Source organism: Haliotis rufescens, unplaced genomic scaffold, assembly GCF_023055435.1.
Source record: "Haliotis rufescens isolate VD_foot unplaced genomic scaffold, xgHalRufe1.0.p SCAF_63, whole genome shotgun sequence".
In the NCBI taxonomy this organism is placed as follows: Eukaryota; Metazoa; Mollusca; class Gastropoda; order Lepetellida; family Haliotidae; genus Haliotis; species Haliotis rufescens.
In genome coordinates this window covers 2,345,587-2,363,693 of record NW_025964354.1, presented here as the reverse complement: position 1 = coordinate 2,363,693, position 18,107 = coordinate 2,345,587, and the positions used below count along the sequence as shown (strand labels likewise).

Sequence of the window (18,107 nt, the reverse complement as noted above, 5' to 3'; positions counted from 1 at the left end):
CATCCGCCACTCAGAACGTTCACGCAAAAGTAAGCGTTCGTTTCCTAAAGTCTTCACAGCAGTACTCGGGGCGGTCGGGTAGCCTAGTGGTTAGAGCGTTCGCTCGTCACGCCGAAGACCCGGGTTCGATTCCCGACATGGGTACAATGTGTGAAGCCCATTTCTGGTGCCCCCGCCGTGATATTGCTGGAAAATTGCTAAAAGTGGCGTAAAACCATACTCACTTACTCACTCACAGCAGTACTCCTGTAAACGTTTTCTTTAAAAGAGTAATGATCACCGCGTATGCTGTTTTCTGCAATTTAGAATATCAACTTCATTTCAGTGACCAGAAGATGTTAACGGAAATGAACCAGGAAGACACATTCACTGTTCATTGTTCCGACGAGGAAATAATTTTGTTTCGAAGTCAAAAATACCCGACTCAAGTGCGTAGTTTATATCCAGTGGTGATATTAAATAAAGATGATTAAACAAATTGAATTGACTGTTGTTGTTGAACCATCTTTGATAGTTTTCAAATATTAATATTCTAACATGTATCAGCAAAGGACAGAGTCCTGAAGCACTGACAAAGATATTCATTCAAACAATAATCACTATTGGGTTTAAACGTGTTGAAGTGTGAAGCTCAGATCAATGTGTCTAACATGTAAAGAGGCTTAATGCTGTGTCTGACAGAGTTTAGGGGCACGGGTGGCCCAGTCGACTAAGGCGCCGCGATTCGCTGTGCAGAGTTGCGTCCCTTGGGCACGCCAGAAACCTATGAGTGTGGGTTCGAATCCCGGTTCGCCCCGATTGTGTTTCTAGGTTTGTCAGCACCATACCCGTGCTCGCGGGTTTCACCGAAGTGGTAAACGTCTGAGACCTGCATCACTTTGGGCTTTCCTCCCACATCAAGCTGACACGCCGTGATATAACCTGAAAACTGTTAAAAGCGGCGTTAAACCCAACTCACTCACTCACTCACTCACTCTAACAGAGTTTAGAGCTTATACTTGTTAAGAACATATCCCGAAAACTAATGAATGTAAAGCAAATTCTTCTTTACTTTCAGATCAACTCATTTTCACATACGCCCATGCTTCATGTTTCAATAGTTCCTATTGCACCATGCTTGAAAGGTTCCCGCTGCATCATGCTTGAAAGGTTCCTGCTGCATCATGCTTGAAAGGTTCCTGCTGTATCATGCTTGAAAGGTTCCCGCTGCTTCATGCTTGAAAGGTTCCCGCTGCATCATGCTTGAAAGGTTCCCGCTGCATCATGCTTGAAAGGTTCCCCTTGCTTCATGCTTGAAGGGTTCCCGCTCTATCATGCTTGAAAGGTTCCCGCTGCACCATGCTTGAAAGGTTCCTGCTGCATCAAGCTTGAGAGGTTCCCGCTGCTTCATGCTTGAAAGGTTCCCTCTGCTTCACCTTGAAAGGTTTCCGCTGCTTTATGATTGAAAGGTTCTCGCTGGTTCATGCTTCAAAGGTTCCCGCTGCTTCATGTTTGAAAGATCCCTGCTGCTTCATGCTTCAAATGTTATCGCTGCTTCATGCTTGAAGGGTTCCCACTGCTTCATGATTGAAAGGTTCCCACTGCTTCATGATTGAAAGGTTCCGCTGCTTTATACTTCAAAAGTTCCCGCTGCTTCATGCTTGAAAGGTTCTCGCTGCTTCATGTTTGAAAGATCCCTGCTGCTTCATGCTTCAAATGTTCTCGCTGCATCATGCTTGAAGGGTTCCCACTGCTTCATGATTGAAAGGTTCCCACTGCTTCATGATTGAAAGGTTCCCACTGCATCATGCTTGAAAGGTTCCCGCTGCATCATGCTTGAAAGGTTCCCCTTGCTTCATGCTTGAAGGGTTCCCGCTCTATTATGCTTGAAAGGTTCCCGCTGCACCATGCTTGAAAGGTTCCTGCTGCATCAAGCTTGAGAGGTTCCCGCTGCTTCATGCTTGAAAGGTTCCCTCTGCTTCATGTTTGAAAGATCCCTGCTGCTTCATGCTTCAAATGTTCTCGCTGCTTCATGCCTGAAGGGTTCCCACTGCTTCATGATTGAAAGGTTACGCTGCTCTATACTTCAAAAGTTCCCGCTGCTTCATGCTTGAAAGGTTCTTGCTGCTTCATGCTTGAAAGGTTCCCGCTGCTCCATGCTTCAAAGGTTCCCCTTGCTTCATGATTGAAAGGTTCCCGCTCCTTCAAGCTTGAAAGGTTCTCGCTGCTTCATGCTTCAAAGGTTCCCGCTGCTCCATGCTTCAAAGGATCCCGCTGCTTCATGATTGAAAGGTTCCCGCTCCTTCATGCTTCAAAGGTTCCCACTGCGTCATGCTTCAAAGGTTCCCGCTGCTTCATGCTTCAAAGGTTCCCGCTGCTTCATGCTTCAGATGGTCCCACTGCGTCATGCTTCAAAGGTTCCCACGGCGTGATGCTTCAGAGGATCCCACTGCATACTGCTTGAATATGTACACTGTATGATGCTTCAAATGTTCATACTGCTGCAGACTTCAAATGTTCACACTGCATGTATGAATGTAATCTTCTGTTGGTCTGCTACACATTGCTGAACTGCTGTTACAACTGCTACCTGTTCCTGGATGTGTGTTTATTGTTTATGTATTGTATTATTTCAGCTGCGTCACCTGCATATGCTCGCCTTGGGAGTACTGCCTTTCTGTCATGGACATTACCCCGACCTGGACTCAGAGAGTTTACAGTGCGACGGTTATCTTCGAAATCTCTGTTCCACATAACTAACTACAATCAAGTGAATGTCACTGACAGATACAAGTCCAGAGCAGCATTCACCGGGGGAATGAATTCATCAGGATCTGGGGTGTTCAGCTTCGAGCTGTATAATGTGGACTGGCCAGACAGTGCAGAGTACAGATGTCACAGAGGGTCACCAGGCTCGCCCGGGTCAAGAGTGAACAACTGTGGTCAACGGCTAGTTGTTAAATGTGCGTATGATTTAATAATATGAGTACAATCAACCAAGCACAAATAACAATGTGTAGATGAAAAGAGACAAATGTAGTTTAAACAAGTTCTCTGAAATCAAAACTACTGGCCATCTGCTTTTGATATTCACTCAAAAAATCATCAAAATATACCTTTTCCATAATCTATCAAATACCATGCCACGAGAGGTATTCTCATGTCCTGATGCTCAATCGAACATACAATTTGCCAGCGCATTTGTCTTATTACTTGTTTGAAAAATGTTCTGTGACATGTGTATATTTTCATTTAGAAATGATGAGTATGCTATATAGTTGTCCTCAAATATGAGTTAAGGTCCCTGTAACGACCCTTGCATTGTACCTTTACCAATAGCCATACATTATATTTATGAACAGATATTGCTGATCCCTACATCGTCGCCCATCAGACAGTTGAAGCCGATAAAATTGTCACGCTGACATGTTACGTCGCCGTGAAAGGGTATATACATACATTAGTAACTTGGAGTTGGAGGCGGAATGAAGTCGAACAGGTAAACATAGGAATACATCCTTTGGCAGTCTCCAAGTTACATGGAGACTACTTCTACCACAAGAGCGCTCTGACAGTCAGTGATGTAGGACAGGATGATGACAGAGGGAGATACACGTGTAAAGCTGAACTAGTGAGATGGAATGTTCAAACTGACTGGAGTGAAGAATTTACAATGTCCACATACTGTAAGTTACTAAACCACTACAATATCAAAGGCAGGTAGTCAAGTTGTATAATATGCATGTTCATATGACACATTTGTTCATCCTAATTACAAATGCTTCTAAGGGCAGAGGGCAGAATCCACAGTTTACCTAGTAGTATAAGATTGTAATAACAACAAGACATAGATGTAATCTCCAGACGAAGGTCATACAAATGTCTTCTGTTGCAACTTATGATCCATACAGTCATGCCAGTATCTAGCTAGTCATGTGTTAACTTGATGAGACTTTCTATCTTAGCCCCCTGTTACAGACGAATGTCATTTCTTTACACTACATTTACATTACACTATCTTTATTTGAAAAACATACAAATATTAATATACAAATCAGGTGTCCGGCAGGTTGACTCCTGGGAGTCTAGTGTGATCCTGTTCATACAGCACCCTAACCAGTTGGAGGAGATGGTAGTGTGACTGTTAATGGTTGGGTTATATACACCCCAGGAAGTAAAGAACGATAATAATCAAGTATTCTATATTTTTTAAAGAGCTCTGTACAAATCCATAGTAATGACAAAATTGAAATGTGTATTTATTGCCTCCCAATATCACTAATATTGCAACTGATTCAGCACTATGCACATTACGCTTTCACATGAACATGAAAACACAGACCCGCGCTCATGCCAGTACGCCTTAACTCATACATGCACACTGTTAACTTATGTATGTGTAATTGTGATGTTTTACAGCAAAGATGGAAAAAGTCCCAAACTACACACAAGTGCGTGAAGGTGATCATGCCACGGTAGCCTGTAAGATGCCTCGTTATCAATATGAATTCTACATCATGACACCTAGTGGGGATAAGTTGATGGCTGTGAAATCCAATAAGGTCTACATACTTCCGAAGTACTGGCTCAGAACCAGGATGGTGGGGGTTGTTACCTCCCGTAACACCAGCATCTATGTCTTTCGTCTCTACAATGTTACACTAGCTGATGCTGGAAGGTACACCTGCAGGAGAGAGGGAAAAGGTGCAACCAAGATCTCCATGACTCGGTGTATACACGACCTGTTTGTCTCACGTACGTGTCTCTTACGTTCACAGTTGTAATCCGGTGTTATGTGTATTGCGTCAGCTGTGCTACGTAACTGTCAAATTAAAAATGAGTGAGTGAGTATTTCGTTAATCACTCTGAGAGGTAATTCAGTTCACAAATTTAAAGATGAAAAGTTAACGCAAGAAAATAACAAGTGTCGAGTTTTCGACGAAACAGATACTATAGGGCGAAAAAGCAAATTAGGCAGTGAAAAGCCAAAATATGGAAGGAAAACCCTATCGTATGCAGATTCCTCTTCAAAGTATATACTCGTATGTGGTAATAAATGGACTATTAATGTACTCACTTCGATTTGATATGAAATGTGTGTCCCAAGTGAAATAATTTTCAATTAGCCCTTGGCACATAAACCTTGATATTAAATTGTTTCAGGTTTGTGTAAACATAACGTTATCACCCTCAGCAAAGACAAATCATGTTAATAGAAAATAACGTAGGCTTATTCATTAGGCAGTGACTACAATAGTGTCAATGGAAGTATGTCAAAATATTTAACATAAGAATGTATTCTCTTAGAAAAAGTTGATATAAATAGTAGATAGGCTGTATTTTGTTAAGGTACGTATTTTTTTGGCTTTTGCGAGTTGTTGAATGCATGCATTCTTAATGTTATAGTTATATACTAGTAATATGTGTTTTGTGAGTTTTGTTTTTGTAATGTATAAAAATAAGGAGTGTAATATATTGATGCATAGTGTAGTTTAGTATATAACATTCAATACATTTCAGGTCATAACGCCACAGGAACAAAGCCAGTTATGACATCGCCGAATAAGTGTAAGTATATAAGAATGGTGTAGAGTGGAAAAAGTTGCAATTCATCGTTCGGCACACAGATTATACTGTCACCTGTATTCAGTGTAAGTCGTGTATCGTGTAGACTGTGCTATTCATGGCCCGTGTAACATCCACAAGTTCATGTAAGTCAACATACCCGACTTTGTGTATAGTGTACCTTGTCATATGTAGTGCAGATACAGTTCCCGCTGCTTCATGCTTGAAGGGTTCCCACTGATTCATGCTTGAAAGGTTCCCACTGCTTCATGCTTGAAAGGTTCCCGCTGCTTCATGCTTGAAAGGTTCTCGCTGCTTCATGCTTCAAAGGTTCCCGCTGCTCCATGCTTCAAAAGTTCCCCTTGCTTCATGATTGAAAGGTTCCCGCTTCTTCATGCTTCAAAGGTTCCCACTGCGTCATGCTTCAAAGGTTCCCGCTGCTTCATGCTTCAAAGGTTCCCGCTGCTCCATGCTTCAGAGGGTCCCACTGCGTCATACTTCAAAGGTTCCCACTGCGTGATGCTTCAGAGGATCCCACTGCATACTGCTTGAATATGTACACTGTATAATGCTTCAAATGTTCATACTGCTGCAGACTTCAAATGTTCACACTGCATGTATGCATGTAAACTTCTCTTGGTCTGCTACACATTGCCGAACTGCTGTAACTACTGCTACCTGTTCCTGGATGTGTGTTCACCATGTATTGTATTATTTCAGCTGCGTCGCCTGCATATGCTCGCCTCGGGAGTACAGCCTTTCTGTCGTGGACATTACCCCGACCTGGACTCAGAGAGTTTACAGTGCGACGGATATCTTCGAAATCTCTGTTCCACATAACTGACTATAATCAAGTGAATGTCACTGACAGATACAAGTCCAGAGCAACATTCACCGGGAGAATGAATTCCTCAGGATCTGGGGTGTTCAGCTTCCAGCTGTATAATGTGGACTGGCCAGACAATGAAGAGTACAGATGTCACAGAGGGTCACCACGCTCTACCGGGTCAAGAGTGTACGACTGTGGTCAATGGCTATTTGTAATATGTGCGTATTATTTAATAACATGAGTACAATCAACCAAGCACAAATAACAGATAAATGAGACAAATGTTGCTGAAACAAGCTCTCTGAAATCAAAACTACTGGCCATCTGCTTTTGATATTCACTCAAAAAATTATCAAAATATACCTTTTCCATAATCTATCAAATACCATGCCACGAGAGGTATTCTCATGTCCTGATGCTCAATCGAACATACAATTTGCCAGCGCATTTGTCTTATTACTTGTTTGAAAAATGTTCTGTGACATGTGTATATTTTCATTTAGAAATGATGAGTATGCTATATAGTTGTCCTCAAATATGAGTTAAGGTCCCTGTAACGACCCTTGCATTGTACCTTTACCAATAGCCATACATTATATTTATGAACAGATATTGCGGTTGCCTACATCGTCGCCCCTCAGACAGTTGAAGCCGATAAAAATGTCACGCTGACATGTTACGTCGCCGTGAAAGGGTACATACATACATTAGTAACTTGGAGTTGGAGGCGGAATGAAGTCGAACATGTAAACATAGGAATACATCCTTTGGCAGTTTCGAAGTTACATGGAGACTACTTCTACCTTAAGAGCGCTCTGATAGTCAGTGATGTAGGACAGGATGATGACAGAGGGAGATACACGTGTAAAGCTGAACTAGTGAGATGGAATGTTCAAACTGACTGGAGTGAAGAATTTACAATGTCCACAGACTGTAAGTGACTAAACCACTACAACATCAAAGGCAGGTAGTCAAGTTGTATAATATGCATGTTCATATGACCAACTCATTCATCCTAATTACAAATGCTTCTAGGGGCAGAGGGCAGAATCCACAGTTTACCTAGTAGTATAAGATTGTAATAACAACAAGACATAGATGTAATCTCCAGACGAAGGTCATACAAATGTCTTCTGTTACAACTTATGATCCATACAGTCATGCCAGTATCTAGCTAGTCATGTGTTAACTTGATGAGACTTTCTATCTTAGCCCCCTGTTACAGACGAATGTCATTTCTTTACACAACATTTACATTACACTATCTTTATTTGAATTTGTTTTATTAATATACAAATCAGGTGTCCGGCAGGTTGACTCCTGGGAGTCTAGTGTGATCCTGTTCATACAGCACCCTAACCAGTTGGAGGAGATGGTAGTGTGACTGTTAATGGTTGGGTTATATACACCCCAGGAAGTAAAGAACGATAATAATCAAGTATTCTATATTTTTTAAAGAGCTCTGTACACATCCATAGTAATGACAAAATTGAAATGTGTATTTATTGCCTCCCAATATCACTAATATTGCAACTGATTCAGCACTATGCACATTACGCTTTCACATGAACATGAAACACAGACCCGCGCTCATGTCAGTACGCTTTCACTCATACATGCACACTGTTAACTTATGTATGTGTAATTGTGATGTTTTACAGCAAAGATGGAAAAAGTCCCGAACTACACACAAGTGCGTGAAGGTGATCATGCCATGGTAGCCTGGAAGATGCCTCGTTATCGATATGAATTCTACATCATGACACCTAGTGGGGATAAGTTTATGGCAGTGGATTCCAATAAGGTCTACATACTTCCTGAGTACTGGCTCAGAACCAGGATGGTGGAGGTTGTTACCTCCCGTAACACCAGCACCTATGTCTTTCGTCTCTACAATGTTACACTAGCTGATGCTGGAAGGTACACCTGCAGGAGAGAGGAAAAAGGTGCAACCAAGATTTCCATGACTCGGTGTATACACGACCTGTTTGTCTCACGTACGTGTCTCTTACGTTCACAGTTGTAATCCGGTGTTATGTGTATTGCGTCAGCTGTGCTACTTAACTGTCAAAATAAAAATGAGTGAGTGAGTATTTCGTTAATCACTCTGAGAGGTAATTCAGTTCACAAATATAAAGATGAAAAGTTAATGCAAGAAAATAACAAGTTTCGAGTTTTCGACGAAACAGATACTGTAGGACGTAAGAGGCAACTTAGGCAGTGAAAAGCCATAATATGGAAGGAAAACCCTATCGTATGCAGATTCCTCTTCAAAGTATATATGTGGTAATAAATGGACTATTAATGCACTCACTTCGATTTGATATGACATTTGTGTCCCTAGTGAAATAATTTTCAATTAGCCCTTGGCACATAAACTTGATATTAAATTGTTTCAGGTTTGTGTAAACATAAAGTTATCACCCTCAGCAAAGACAAATCATGTAAATAGAAAATAACGTAGGCTTCTTCATTAGGCAGTGACCACAATAGTGTCAATGGAAGTATGTCAAAATATTTAACATAAGAATGTATTCCCTTAGAAAAAGTTGATATAAATAGAAGATGTATTTTGTTAAGGTACATACTTTTTTGTCTTATGCAAGTTGTTGAATGCATGCATTCTGAATGTTATAGTTATATACTAGTAATATGTGTTTTGTGAGTTTTGTTTTTGTAATGTATACAAATATGAAGTGTAATATATTGATGCATAGTGTAGCTTAGTATATAGCATTCAATACATTTCAGGTCATGACGCCACTGCAACAAAGCCAGTTATGACATCGCCGAGTAAGTGTAAGTATATAAGTGACTGGTGTAGAGTGGGGTTGCAATTCATCGTTCGGCAAATAGTTTATACTGTGACCTGTGTTTTGTGTAAATCATGTATTGTGTTGACTGTACTATTCATTTTCAGCTACGTATCTATCAATGACATCACAAGAACCACACTCAAAGGCCCATGTGACATCCCCTAGTTTGTGTAAGTACAGACTCGACTTTGTGTATAGTCATATGTAGTGCAGAAACAGGAGAAACAGTGCAAACAGGAGCAGTTTATAGTCACTCTGTATACAGTGTATACTCGGGTAGTATACGTTTTTCGGGTAGTATACGTAGTGCTAAGTATGTACTTGGTTATATGAAGTGATTCAAGACCTAAGTGAACTTTTCTACAATTGGTATGGCAGACAGGTGGAGGACTTTTCAAAATATGTCTCATCATTGACAAGCAAAGCCAAACTGACTTCCTTTGCATGTGTTTATGACGGTGCTACCATCGCTTACCTTTTCGCGAATATCTGCTACCATCACTATTTGACATGCTGATTATATAAACATTTGCTTATGATATAGTCGCAATCGTATATTGGACTCGAATGATTTCTTATGATTATGGAAATGGCATTGTCGCTTTTTTATCCAGAATCATACCTACTGGCAATGGTATATTGATATCAATATTATAGTGCATATGCTTAGGCCATGGTTATAATGCCTCATGAAAACGTTCTCCCTGCCAAACATGTGGTGAACACTCGACTGGAATTTTCTCAACGACCAGTTAATTGTATATGTAAAGTAAATGATATTTTTATATCACAGATGGATATGCCGCTCTTATAGGAATCCTGGTAGCGGTTCTCATTGTATTTGTTATCAAACGGTAAGACCACACTTTGATCGCATGTATTCTTTGGAGATCATCTATTCGGAATAAGTACCTGTAACTCCTACACTGAAAGACCGTTTCCGTGGTCCAGTGGTAGAGCAGCCGTCCGGAGAGCGGAAGGTCCGGGGTTTGATCCCCGGCAGCGTCATACCAAAAGACGTTAAATGATGGCATTTGTTGTTACCCTGTCTGGCGCTCGGCATTAAGGGGCTAAAACAAGGACTGGTTGGTTCGGAGTCAGTAAACTGTGTCTGAGTCGGGTAGTATTCAGGTTGAAATGCGGCATGGTATCTCAGTGAGCTAGCACTATAAATAGGTATCAGTCCGGACTAGTACAAGAAGCCACACAAACACGTGCATGAACGTCGCCATATATGTGAAAAATCTTGGACGCGACGGTAAACCCAATTTCACCTCACCTATGCTGAAATATTTTGTATTTGAAATTGTAACACGAACAATATGTTTTACTGTTTCCCTTGTTTGTCTATCTGGTACCAGAATACCAGTCTGTACATCACTGCTCATTTCTGTTGAAGGCGTTCTTTCTGTATTCAATGCAAGAGGTCACGGCATGAAGACGACGGAGGAAGTAACACGGACGTGTGTAGTGGAGAAGAACATGAGCTACCATGGCAACCAGACAGCGCTGGAGCAGGACAAAATACGCCGGATGGTGTGACCGTCCAGAGGATACATACGGCGGCTGTTCCTTGTAGTATGATGTCTCTGCCTCGGAACGAGAACAGTGATCGGACGTGTGACACGGAGGAACATATCTACGGAACTGTTACCGTCGTGCAATGTCACACATCTAGTATACTATGATGAGTTGGCCAAGCAAAAGGTGGTCAATAGTATGTCTCAGTAATTGATAGTATTGAGGTTATGGTTCCTATATGTTTTGTATGTAGTATGGGAGTGGTCCCCCATACAGAGATGCCAAACAACAACAGAACGTTGTCGATAAGGTGTAACCATGGCTTATGTTATTATGTAGTATGGGAGTGGTACCCATACAGAGGTGCCGAACAACAACAGAATGTTGTCGATAAGGTGCAACCATGGCTTATGTTATTATGTAGTATGGGAGTTGTCCCCCATACAGAGATGCCAAACAATGACATAACCTTGTCGATAAGGTGTAACCATGGCTTATGTTATTATGTAGTATGGGAGTGGTGCCCCATACAGAGATGCCGAACAACAACAGAACGTTGTCGATAAGGTGTAACCATGGCTTATGTTATTATGTAGTATGGGAGTGGTACCCCATACAGAGTGGCCGAACAACAACAGAACGTTGTCGATAAGGTCGAACCATGGCTTATGTTATTATGTAGTATGGGAGTTGTCCCCCATACAGAGATGCCAAACAACGACAGAACCTTGTCGATAAGGTGTAACCATGGCTTATGTTATTATGTAGTATGGGAGTGGTGCCCCATACAGAGATGCCGAACAACAACAGAACGTTGTCGATTAGGTGTAACCATGGCTTATGTTATGTATGTTGCATTTGAGTGGTGCCCCATACAGAGATGCCGAACAACAACAGAATGTTGTCGATAAGGTGTAACCATGGCTTATGTTATGTATGTAGTGTGGGAGTGGTCCCCCATACAGAGATGCCGAACAACAACAGAACGCTGTCGATAAGGTGTAACCATGGCTTATGTGATGTCCTATGCAGAGTTGTGTCTCTTAGCCTTGGCAGAATGCTGTCATTCTGTGTACAAATCTTGGCTCGCCATGAATATTTGTTAAGGTTTGCACCACATCCGTGCTCGTTGGTTTCACCACAGTGAGGAAAGTGTGAGACCTGCATCGCCTCGTGGTTTCCTTCCACGTCATGCTGATGCGCCGTTAAAATGAGTCACTCGAAGTCACGTACAAAGAAGCCTTATATTCATTAATATGATTAACGTATTTTCGAGAATTGACTCCCAGCTGGAATATGTTCTGCGTAACCCATTCAAATGTTTTATGACATTAAAACATGTCCTGTTCCATGTCATCCTGAAAATTAGCAAATTTAACAGTGTGAACGTAGCTGCGGTTAGCTTTTCGGGCTAGCAATCAATAGCTTGCGAGTTAGCGTCCAACGGATTCTCAGAAAAAAACTGATTGCTTGTCTGAGTGGCATGTGACCTACACATCTAGTATACTATGATGAGTTGGCCAAGCAAAAGGTGGTCAATAGTATGTCTCAGTAATTGATAGTATTGAGGTTATGGTTCCTATATGTTATTATGTAGTGTGGGAGTGGTCCCACAAACAGAGATGCCGACCAACAACAGAACGTTGTCGATAAGGTGTAACCATGGCTTATGTTATTGTGTAGTATGGGAGTGGTACCCCGTACAGAGATGCCGAGCAACAACAGAACGTTGTCGATAAGGTGTAAGCATGGCTTATGTTATTATGTAGTGTGGGAGTGGTCCCCCATACAGAGATGCCGAACAACAACAGAACGTTGTCGATAAGGTGTAACCATGGCTTATGTTATTATGTAGTGTGGGAGTGGTACCCCATACAGAGATGCCACACAACAACAGAACGTTGTCGATAAGGTGTAACCATGGCTTATGTTATTGTGTAGTATGGGAGTTGTCCCCATACAGAGATGCCAAACAACGACAGAACGTTGTCGATAAGGTGTAACCATGGCTTATGTTATTGTGTAGTATGGGAGTTGTCCCCATACAGAGATGCCACACAACAACAGAACGTTGTCGATAAGGTGTAACCATGGCTTATGTTATTGTGTAGTATGGGAGTTGTCCCCATACAGAGATGCCAAACAACGACAGAACGTTGTCGATAAGGTGTAACCATGGCTTATGTTATTGTGTAGTATGGGAGTTGTCCCCATACAGAGATGCCAAACAACGACAGAACGTTGTCGATAAGGTGTAACCATGGCTTATGTTATTGTGTAGTATGGGAGTTGTCCCCATACCGAGATGCCAAACAACGACAGAACGTTGTCGATAAGGTGTAACCATGGCTTATGTTATTGTGTAGTATGGGAGTTGTCCCCCATACAGAGATGCCAAACAACGACAGAACGTTGTCGATAAGGTCTAACCATGGCTTATGTTATTGTGTAGTATGGGAGTTGTCCCCATACAGAGATGCCGAACAACAACAGAACGTTGTCGATAAGGTGTAACCATGGCTTGGATTTCACCATAGAAGTATGAATCTCTTATAAAGATCATATCAGTGACCTGATGTACATATCCCAAACGAAAACGCTTTTGTTATGCATTCCACGAACTTTTTTTAATTTTCTTTTCACATTACAGCTGTGTAATTAGTTTAAAATAAATTATGGCTTCGAAACAATTTCTCGTGTTCATTATGCAGCAGGGGCAGGGTGGCCCTTTCGTCCAAGACGCCAAAATGTCCTATGCAGAGTTGTGTCCCTTAGCCTTGGCAGAATGCTGTCATTCTGTGTACAAATCTTGGTTCTCCATGAATATTTGTTAAGGTTTGCACCACATCCGTGCTCGTTGGTTTCACCACAGTGAGGAAAGTGTGAGACCTGCATCGCCTCGTGATTTCCTTCCACAACAAGATGATACGCCGTTAAATTGAGTCACTCGAAGTCACGTACAAAGAAGCCTTATATTCATTGATATGATTAACGTATTTTCGAGCATTGACCCCAGCTCGAATATGATCTGCGTAACCCATTCAAGTGTTTTATGACATTAAAACATGTCCTGTTTCATGTCATCCTGAAAATTAGCAAATTTAACAGTGTGAACGTAGCTGCGGTTAGCTAGCGTCCAACGGATTCTCAGAAAAAAACTGATTGCTTGTCTGAGTGGCATGTGACCTACAGCAGAGGTCGTCCTCGCAAGACAGAAACACACACACCGCCAACCTACATTATACACACACCGTTGAAACATATAGTTTTATAGTAACAGTAACTGAACACGGGGAAGTGCGAGATCACATGTGAAACCGGATGGAAAGTGGAGTAGACTGAGTCATACATAACACCTTCCCCATGGTGATAACCCCCGCTCAATGGTGATAATTCCTGTCCCATGGTGATAACTCCTGCTCCCAAGGTGATAACTCCTGCCCGATGGTGATAACTCCTGCCCCAAGGTGATAACTCCTGCCCTATGATGATAACTACAGCCCCATGGTGATAACTCCTGCCCAAAGGTGATAACTCCTGCCCCATGGTGATAACTCCTGCACAAAGATGATAACTCCTGCCCTATGGTCAGAACTCCTGCCCCATGGTGATAACTCTTGGCCCATGGTGATAACTCCTGCCCCATGGTGATAACTCCTGCCCCATGGTGATAACTACAGCCCCATGGTGATAACTTCTGCCCCAAGGTGATAACCCCCGCCCCATGGTGATAACTAGAGCCCCATGGTGATAACTAGAGCCCCATGGTGATAACTCCTGCCCCATGGTGATAACGTCTGCCCCATGGTGATAACTACAGCCCCATGGTGATAAATACAGCCCCATGGTGATAACTACAGCCCCATGGTGATAACTACAGCCCCATGGTGATCACTCCTGCCCCATGGCGATAACTGCTACCCCATGGTGATAACGACAGCCCCAAGGTGATAACTCCTGTCCCATGGTGATAACTCCTGCCCCAAGATGATAACTCCTGCCCTATGATGAGAACTCCTGCTCCATGGTGATCACTCCTGCCCTTTGATGAGAACTCCTGCCCCATGGTGATCACTCCTGCCCTATGATGAGAACTCCTGCCCCATGGTGATCACTCCTGCCCCATGGTGATAACTCCTGCCCCAAGATGATAACTCCTGCTCCATGGTGATAACTCCTGCCCTATGATGAGAACTCCTGCCCCATGGTGATCACTCCTGCCCCATGGTGATAACTCCTGCCCCAAGATGATAACTCCTGCTCCATGGTGATAACTCCTGCCCCATGGTGATAACTCTAATAGGGAGTCACAAATAGTAATTACACAAATGCATAGATGATTGTTCCTAAACAAGATATTATTTGTAGTTAGTATAGCATCAGTTGGCATATGTTCAACACTTATAAGGTCAGGTTTAAGAGGATAAGTAGTGATTGAGTGAGTAATGTTATACGCCGCTTTTAGCAGTTTTCCAGCAACATCACGACGCTGGACACCAGAAATGGTACTCACACATTGTATGTACCCACGTCGGGAATGGAACTCAGGTCTTCGTGACGAGCGAACGCTTTATCCACAAGGCTGCCCCGCATCCCCGGATAAGTAGTCATTTATTCAGACTGCATTACATGTGCTTACGCTATTGTCGGATTCGGACAAGTGCCTCTGTTTTAGCAAAGGTTTCTAATAATCACAGACAGTGTTCTGTTGGTATCATTAAAATTGTAATGTGAATGAGTGGGTTTTACATGTGTTTGATTGGTGTAGGTCAGGCCGATGTTGATAAGATATGGTCAGATATAGTCAGAGGAACCAGTGATTGATATCATGAGCAGCGTCCAACAACGCCGTCGTGCACAATGACGCTGGGTCATGCAATCCACGATCTTGAACACCCGATCCCATTTAGCTGCATCCGAAGAGACAAACAATAAATTGAATTGAGGTCAGATGTATGAAACTTTGGTCGTTAATAATTTATAGGGAGGAAGAACATTCTGTTCACGCTTGTATAGTCATATTACGGTAATTGAAACAACCTTGGTGGAAAACTGCTTTGAATCATAACGCAGAAAAAAACGTGTCGAAATAAGCATGAGTGAATACACATTCACCAAACTAAGATGACTTAGTTTGGACGGTGCTTTGACATATTACACTCACACAATGCGACCCTCGTTGTGGTGTGTACTTTGTATTGTCTGCAGTATAGTGACAGACTGCTGGACGGGGGCTACACGTGAGTGATTTTGTTACATTACTACTTACCTCGCTTCCTCGTGTAGGTATGTTATCATAGCTGTTACAGATGGGGGCTTATTCCTAACAATTAATGTCCATTTCTCGAATTTGAATGCTGTGTAGGTTTACTAAAGTTGCGATCAAGAAATCCTTTATCAAAGTAAATGCTATGGTTTGATTGAAACAACACAAAAAAACTGACTGTGAAGCACCATTGGTGCTCATGGGGGTGCCAACGTCTTGCCTAAATGTCCTTTCCTTAAATTTCTTTTCTCTGTAAACTTCGGATGACATTTGCTTTCATCTTCCACACTTCTTTCAAGCTTATATTAAGTCAATGCTAATTAATTACTAATAATATATAAGTATTTCAATCTAAAATCGCAACATGAATATCTTTGTGGCTTCAAAATCGGATGTTCGAAATAACTAACTACAAGAGAAGTTATGACATTTGTGTGTTTTGGGATGGTAAATATCTCGTATTTATGATAATTACTGTGTACATTATATTATTTATTATAAATGATTTTTAAAGAATGTTCAATGTAAGTTCGCAATATGCCCGTAATATGCATGCCTATAATGACAGAATGTAAACACACCGCCGCATCACTTCACGATGCATACCATAACATTCCTATGAACTAAATATAGCGAGCGCTGAAGTATTGGGGAAATCGAATCTAACTTTTATCAAAACATATATTTTTTACGAGGAAACAACATGCCTCACTTTGAAATGACAAAATACTTAGATGTGCCATCGCGACTACACACAGCACGGCAAATCGTGTGTTCATTCAGCGCAAACAGATATGCTATCTGATTGATTTGAAAATAAATGAAATGTACATTAACTAATATGATGGACTGTGTAAACAAATTGATTTCAGTTACAACCATCCATTTAAAAGAAATTCAAAAGTCATGGGTACCGTTTTTCTATTTTACTAAATGACAGTTTAAAGCTGTATGATTTGTAATGTGAAGTTTAAAAGATATACGGCATTTCCATTGGGCGAGAGGTCGGTCACATGACCGCGAAACTGACGTTCATACGTGTTTCTCGAGACTGTTTTCTTGAAATGACGTAAACACTGACGGACTTTTTTTCACATTCCTGGGGGATAGCACGAATACACAATGTCAGTCAAATAGCCCATTCCCTTCCACTGATTTACCCACTTGAACAAGAAATAGAGGAGACCAGTGAGACCACCTCATCCGTTCCATATTTAGATCTCTGCATAAAGATTCAGGGTGACAATACACTCTCCACAACACTGTATGACAAGAGGGATGACTTCCACTTCCCAATAGTCAACTTCCCTTCAATGTCGAGTAATATTCCAGCAGCTCCAGCATTTGGCGATTACATTTCACAACATTTGAGATACAACAAAGCATGTTCTTTGTGCCACGATTTCAAAGAGCGTCATGCGACTCTTGCTCAGAAGTTGTTTGATCAAGATTACAGCATTCAAGGCCTCAGTAAAGCTTTCAAAAAGTTTTTTGGTAGATATGTGGAGGACTTTTCCAAATTTGACCCACCATTGACAAAATGTATGTCCGATACAATTCCCTATTTTGACTTGTACCATATGTTTCCGTTTTGTTTTAGGCGAACAACTGACTTTCCTTTGCATGTGTTTGTGAGGGTGCCGCCGGTCGCGACGATCTGGTATCATTACTACTTGAAAGTGATTCATAAACACAAGCTCGTGATATAATCGGAATCGTAGACTCTGCTTTATACAGGCATTGTTTTGGATATGGAAAACGTTTTGCCGCTTTATTGATATATTCTGATCATTAAGCCCCCTAATCTTGAACTCAGGATTGACGCATACATTGAGAAATGTCAGAGAGTTTTATTGCATGATTGTTCACGAATATCCTCGCTACGACCCATCCTTGTGAACAAATGCACATCCAAACTATTGTAGTTTCGACTCGATCCGTGCTTAGACTACAGTGACAGTCTACAGCAACTTATGAATTGACCTTAGTATCTATTGGACACATCTTTATAATCACATTTCAATGAGCGGCCAACTGATCAGTGATGACTGGCACCGTGACATTCAGTTGTATCTGCTACACAACGCAGGCAGAACTACTGCTTCCTGGTTTTCTTCGGGTGTGTTTTACC

The 18,107-nt window shown here is 41.7% G+C and overlaps 2 protein-coding genes across 2 annotated transcripts; both read left to right on the top strand.

Annotated features, from left to right (window-relative positions):
- Window positions 1-3,347: 3,347 nt before the first annotated feature.
- On the top strand, window positions 3,348-7,330 carry LOC125375959. The gene is made up of 5 exons (XM_048387035.1): window positions 3,348-3,665; window positions 4,399-4,734; window positions 5,500-5,547; window positions 6,265-6,591; window positions 6,983-7,330. Exons 1-5 carry the CDS (start codon window positions 3,653-3,655, stop codon window positions 7,312-7,314), a joined length of 1,056 nt encoding a protein of 351 aa, XP_048242992.1. The 5' UTR covers window positions 3,348-3,652; the 3' UTR covers window positions 7,315-7,330.
- A 482-nt stretch (window positions 7,331-7,812) lies between these two features.
- On the top strand, window positions 7,813-11,726 carry LOC125375955. The gene is made up of 5 exons (XM_048387026.1): window positions 7,813-8,370; window positions 9,125-9,172; window positions 9,294-9,359; window positions 9,983-10,043; window positions 10,589-11,726. Exons 1-5 carry the CDS (start codon window positions 8,040-8,042, stop codon window positions 10,875-10,877), a joined length of 795 nt encoding a protein of 264 aa, XP_048242983.1. The 5' UTR covers window positions 7,813-8,039; the 3' UTR covers window positions 10,878-11,726.
- The last annotated feature ends 6,381 nt before the right edge of the window (window positions 11,727-18,107 follow it).

Bases quoted from the DNA above. Each gene is read 5' to 3' on its own strand.
- LOC125375959 (XM_048387035.1), top strand. The intron at 4,735-5,499 runs GTACGTGTCTCT...AATACATTTCAG, and splicing joins ACACGACCTGTTTGTCTCAC to GTCATAACGCCACAGGAACA. The intron at 6,592-6,982 runs GTGCGTATTATT...ATTTATGAACAG, and splicing joins TCAATGGCTATTTGTAATAT to ATATTGCGGTTGCCTACATC.
- LOC125375955 (XM_048387026.1), top strand. From the start codon at position 8,040: ATGGAAAAAGTCCCGAACTACACACAAGTGCGTGAAGGTGATCATGCC. The intron at 8,371-9,124 runs GTACGTGTCTCT...AATACATTTCAG, and splicing joins ACACGACCTGTTTGTCTCAC to GTCATGACGCCACTGCAACA. The intron at 9,360-9,982 runs GTAAGTACAGAC...TTTATATCACAG, and splicing joins TGTGACATCCCCTAGTTTGT to ATGGATATGCCGCTCTTATA.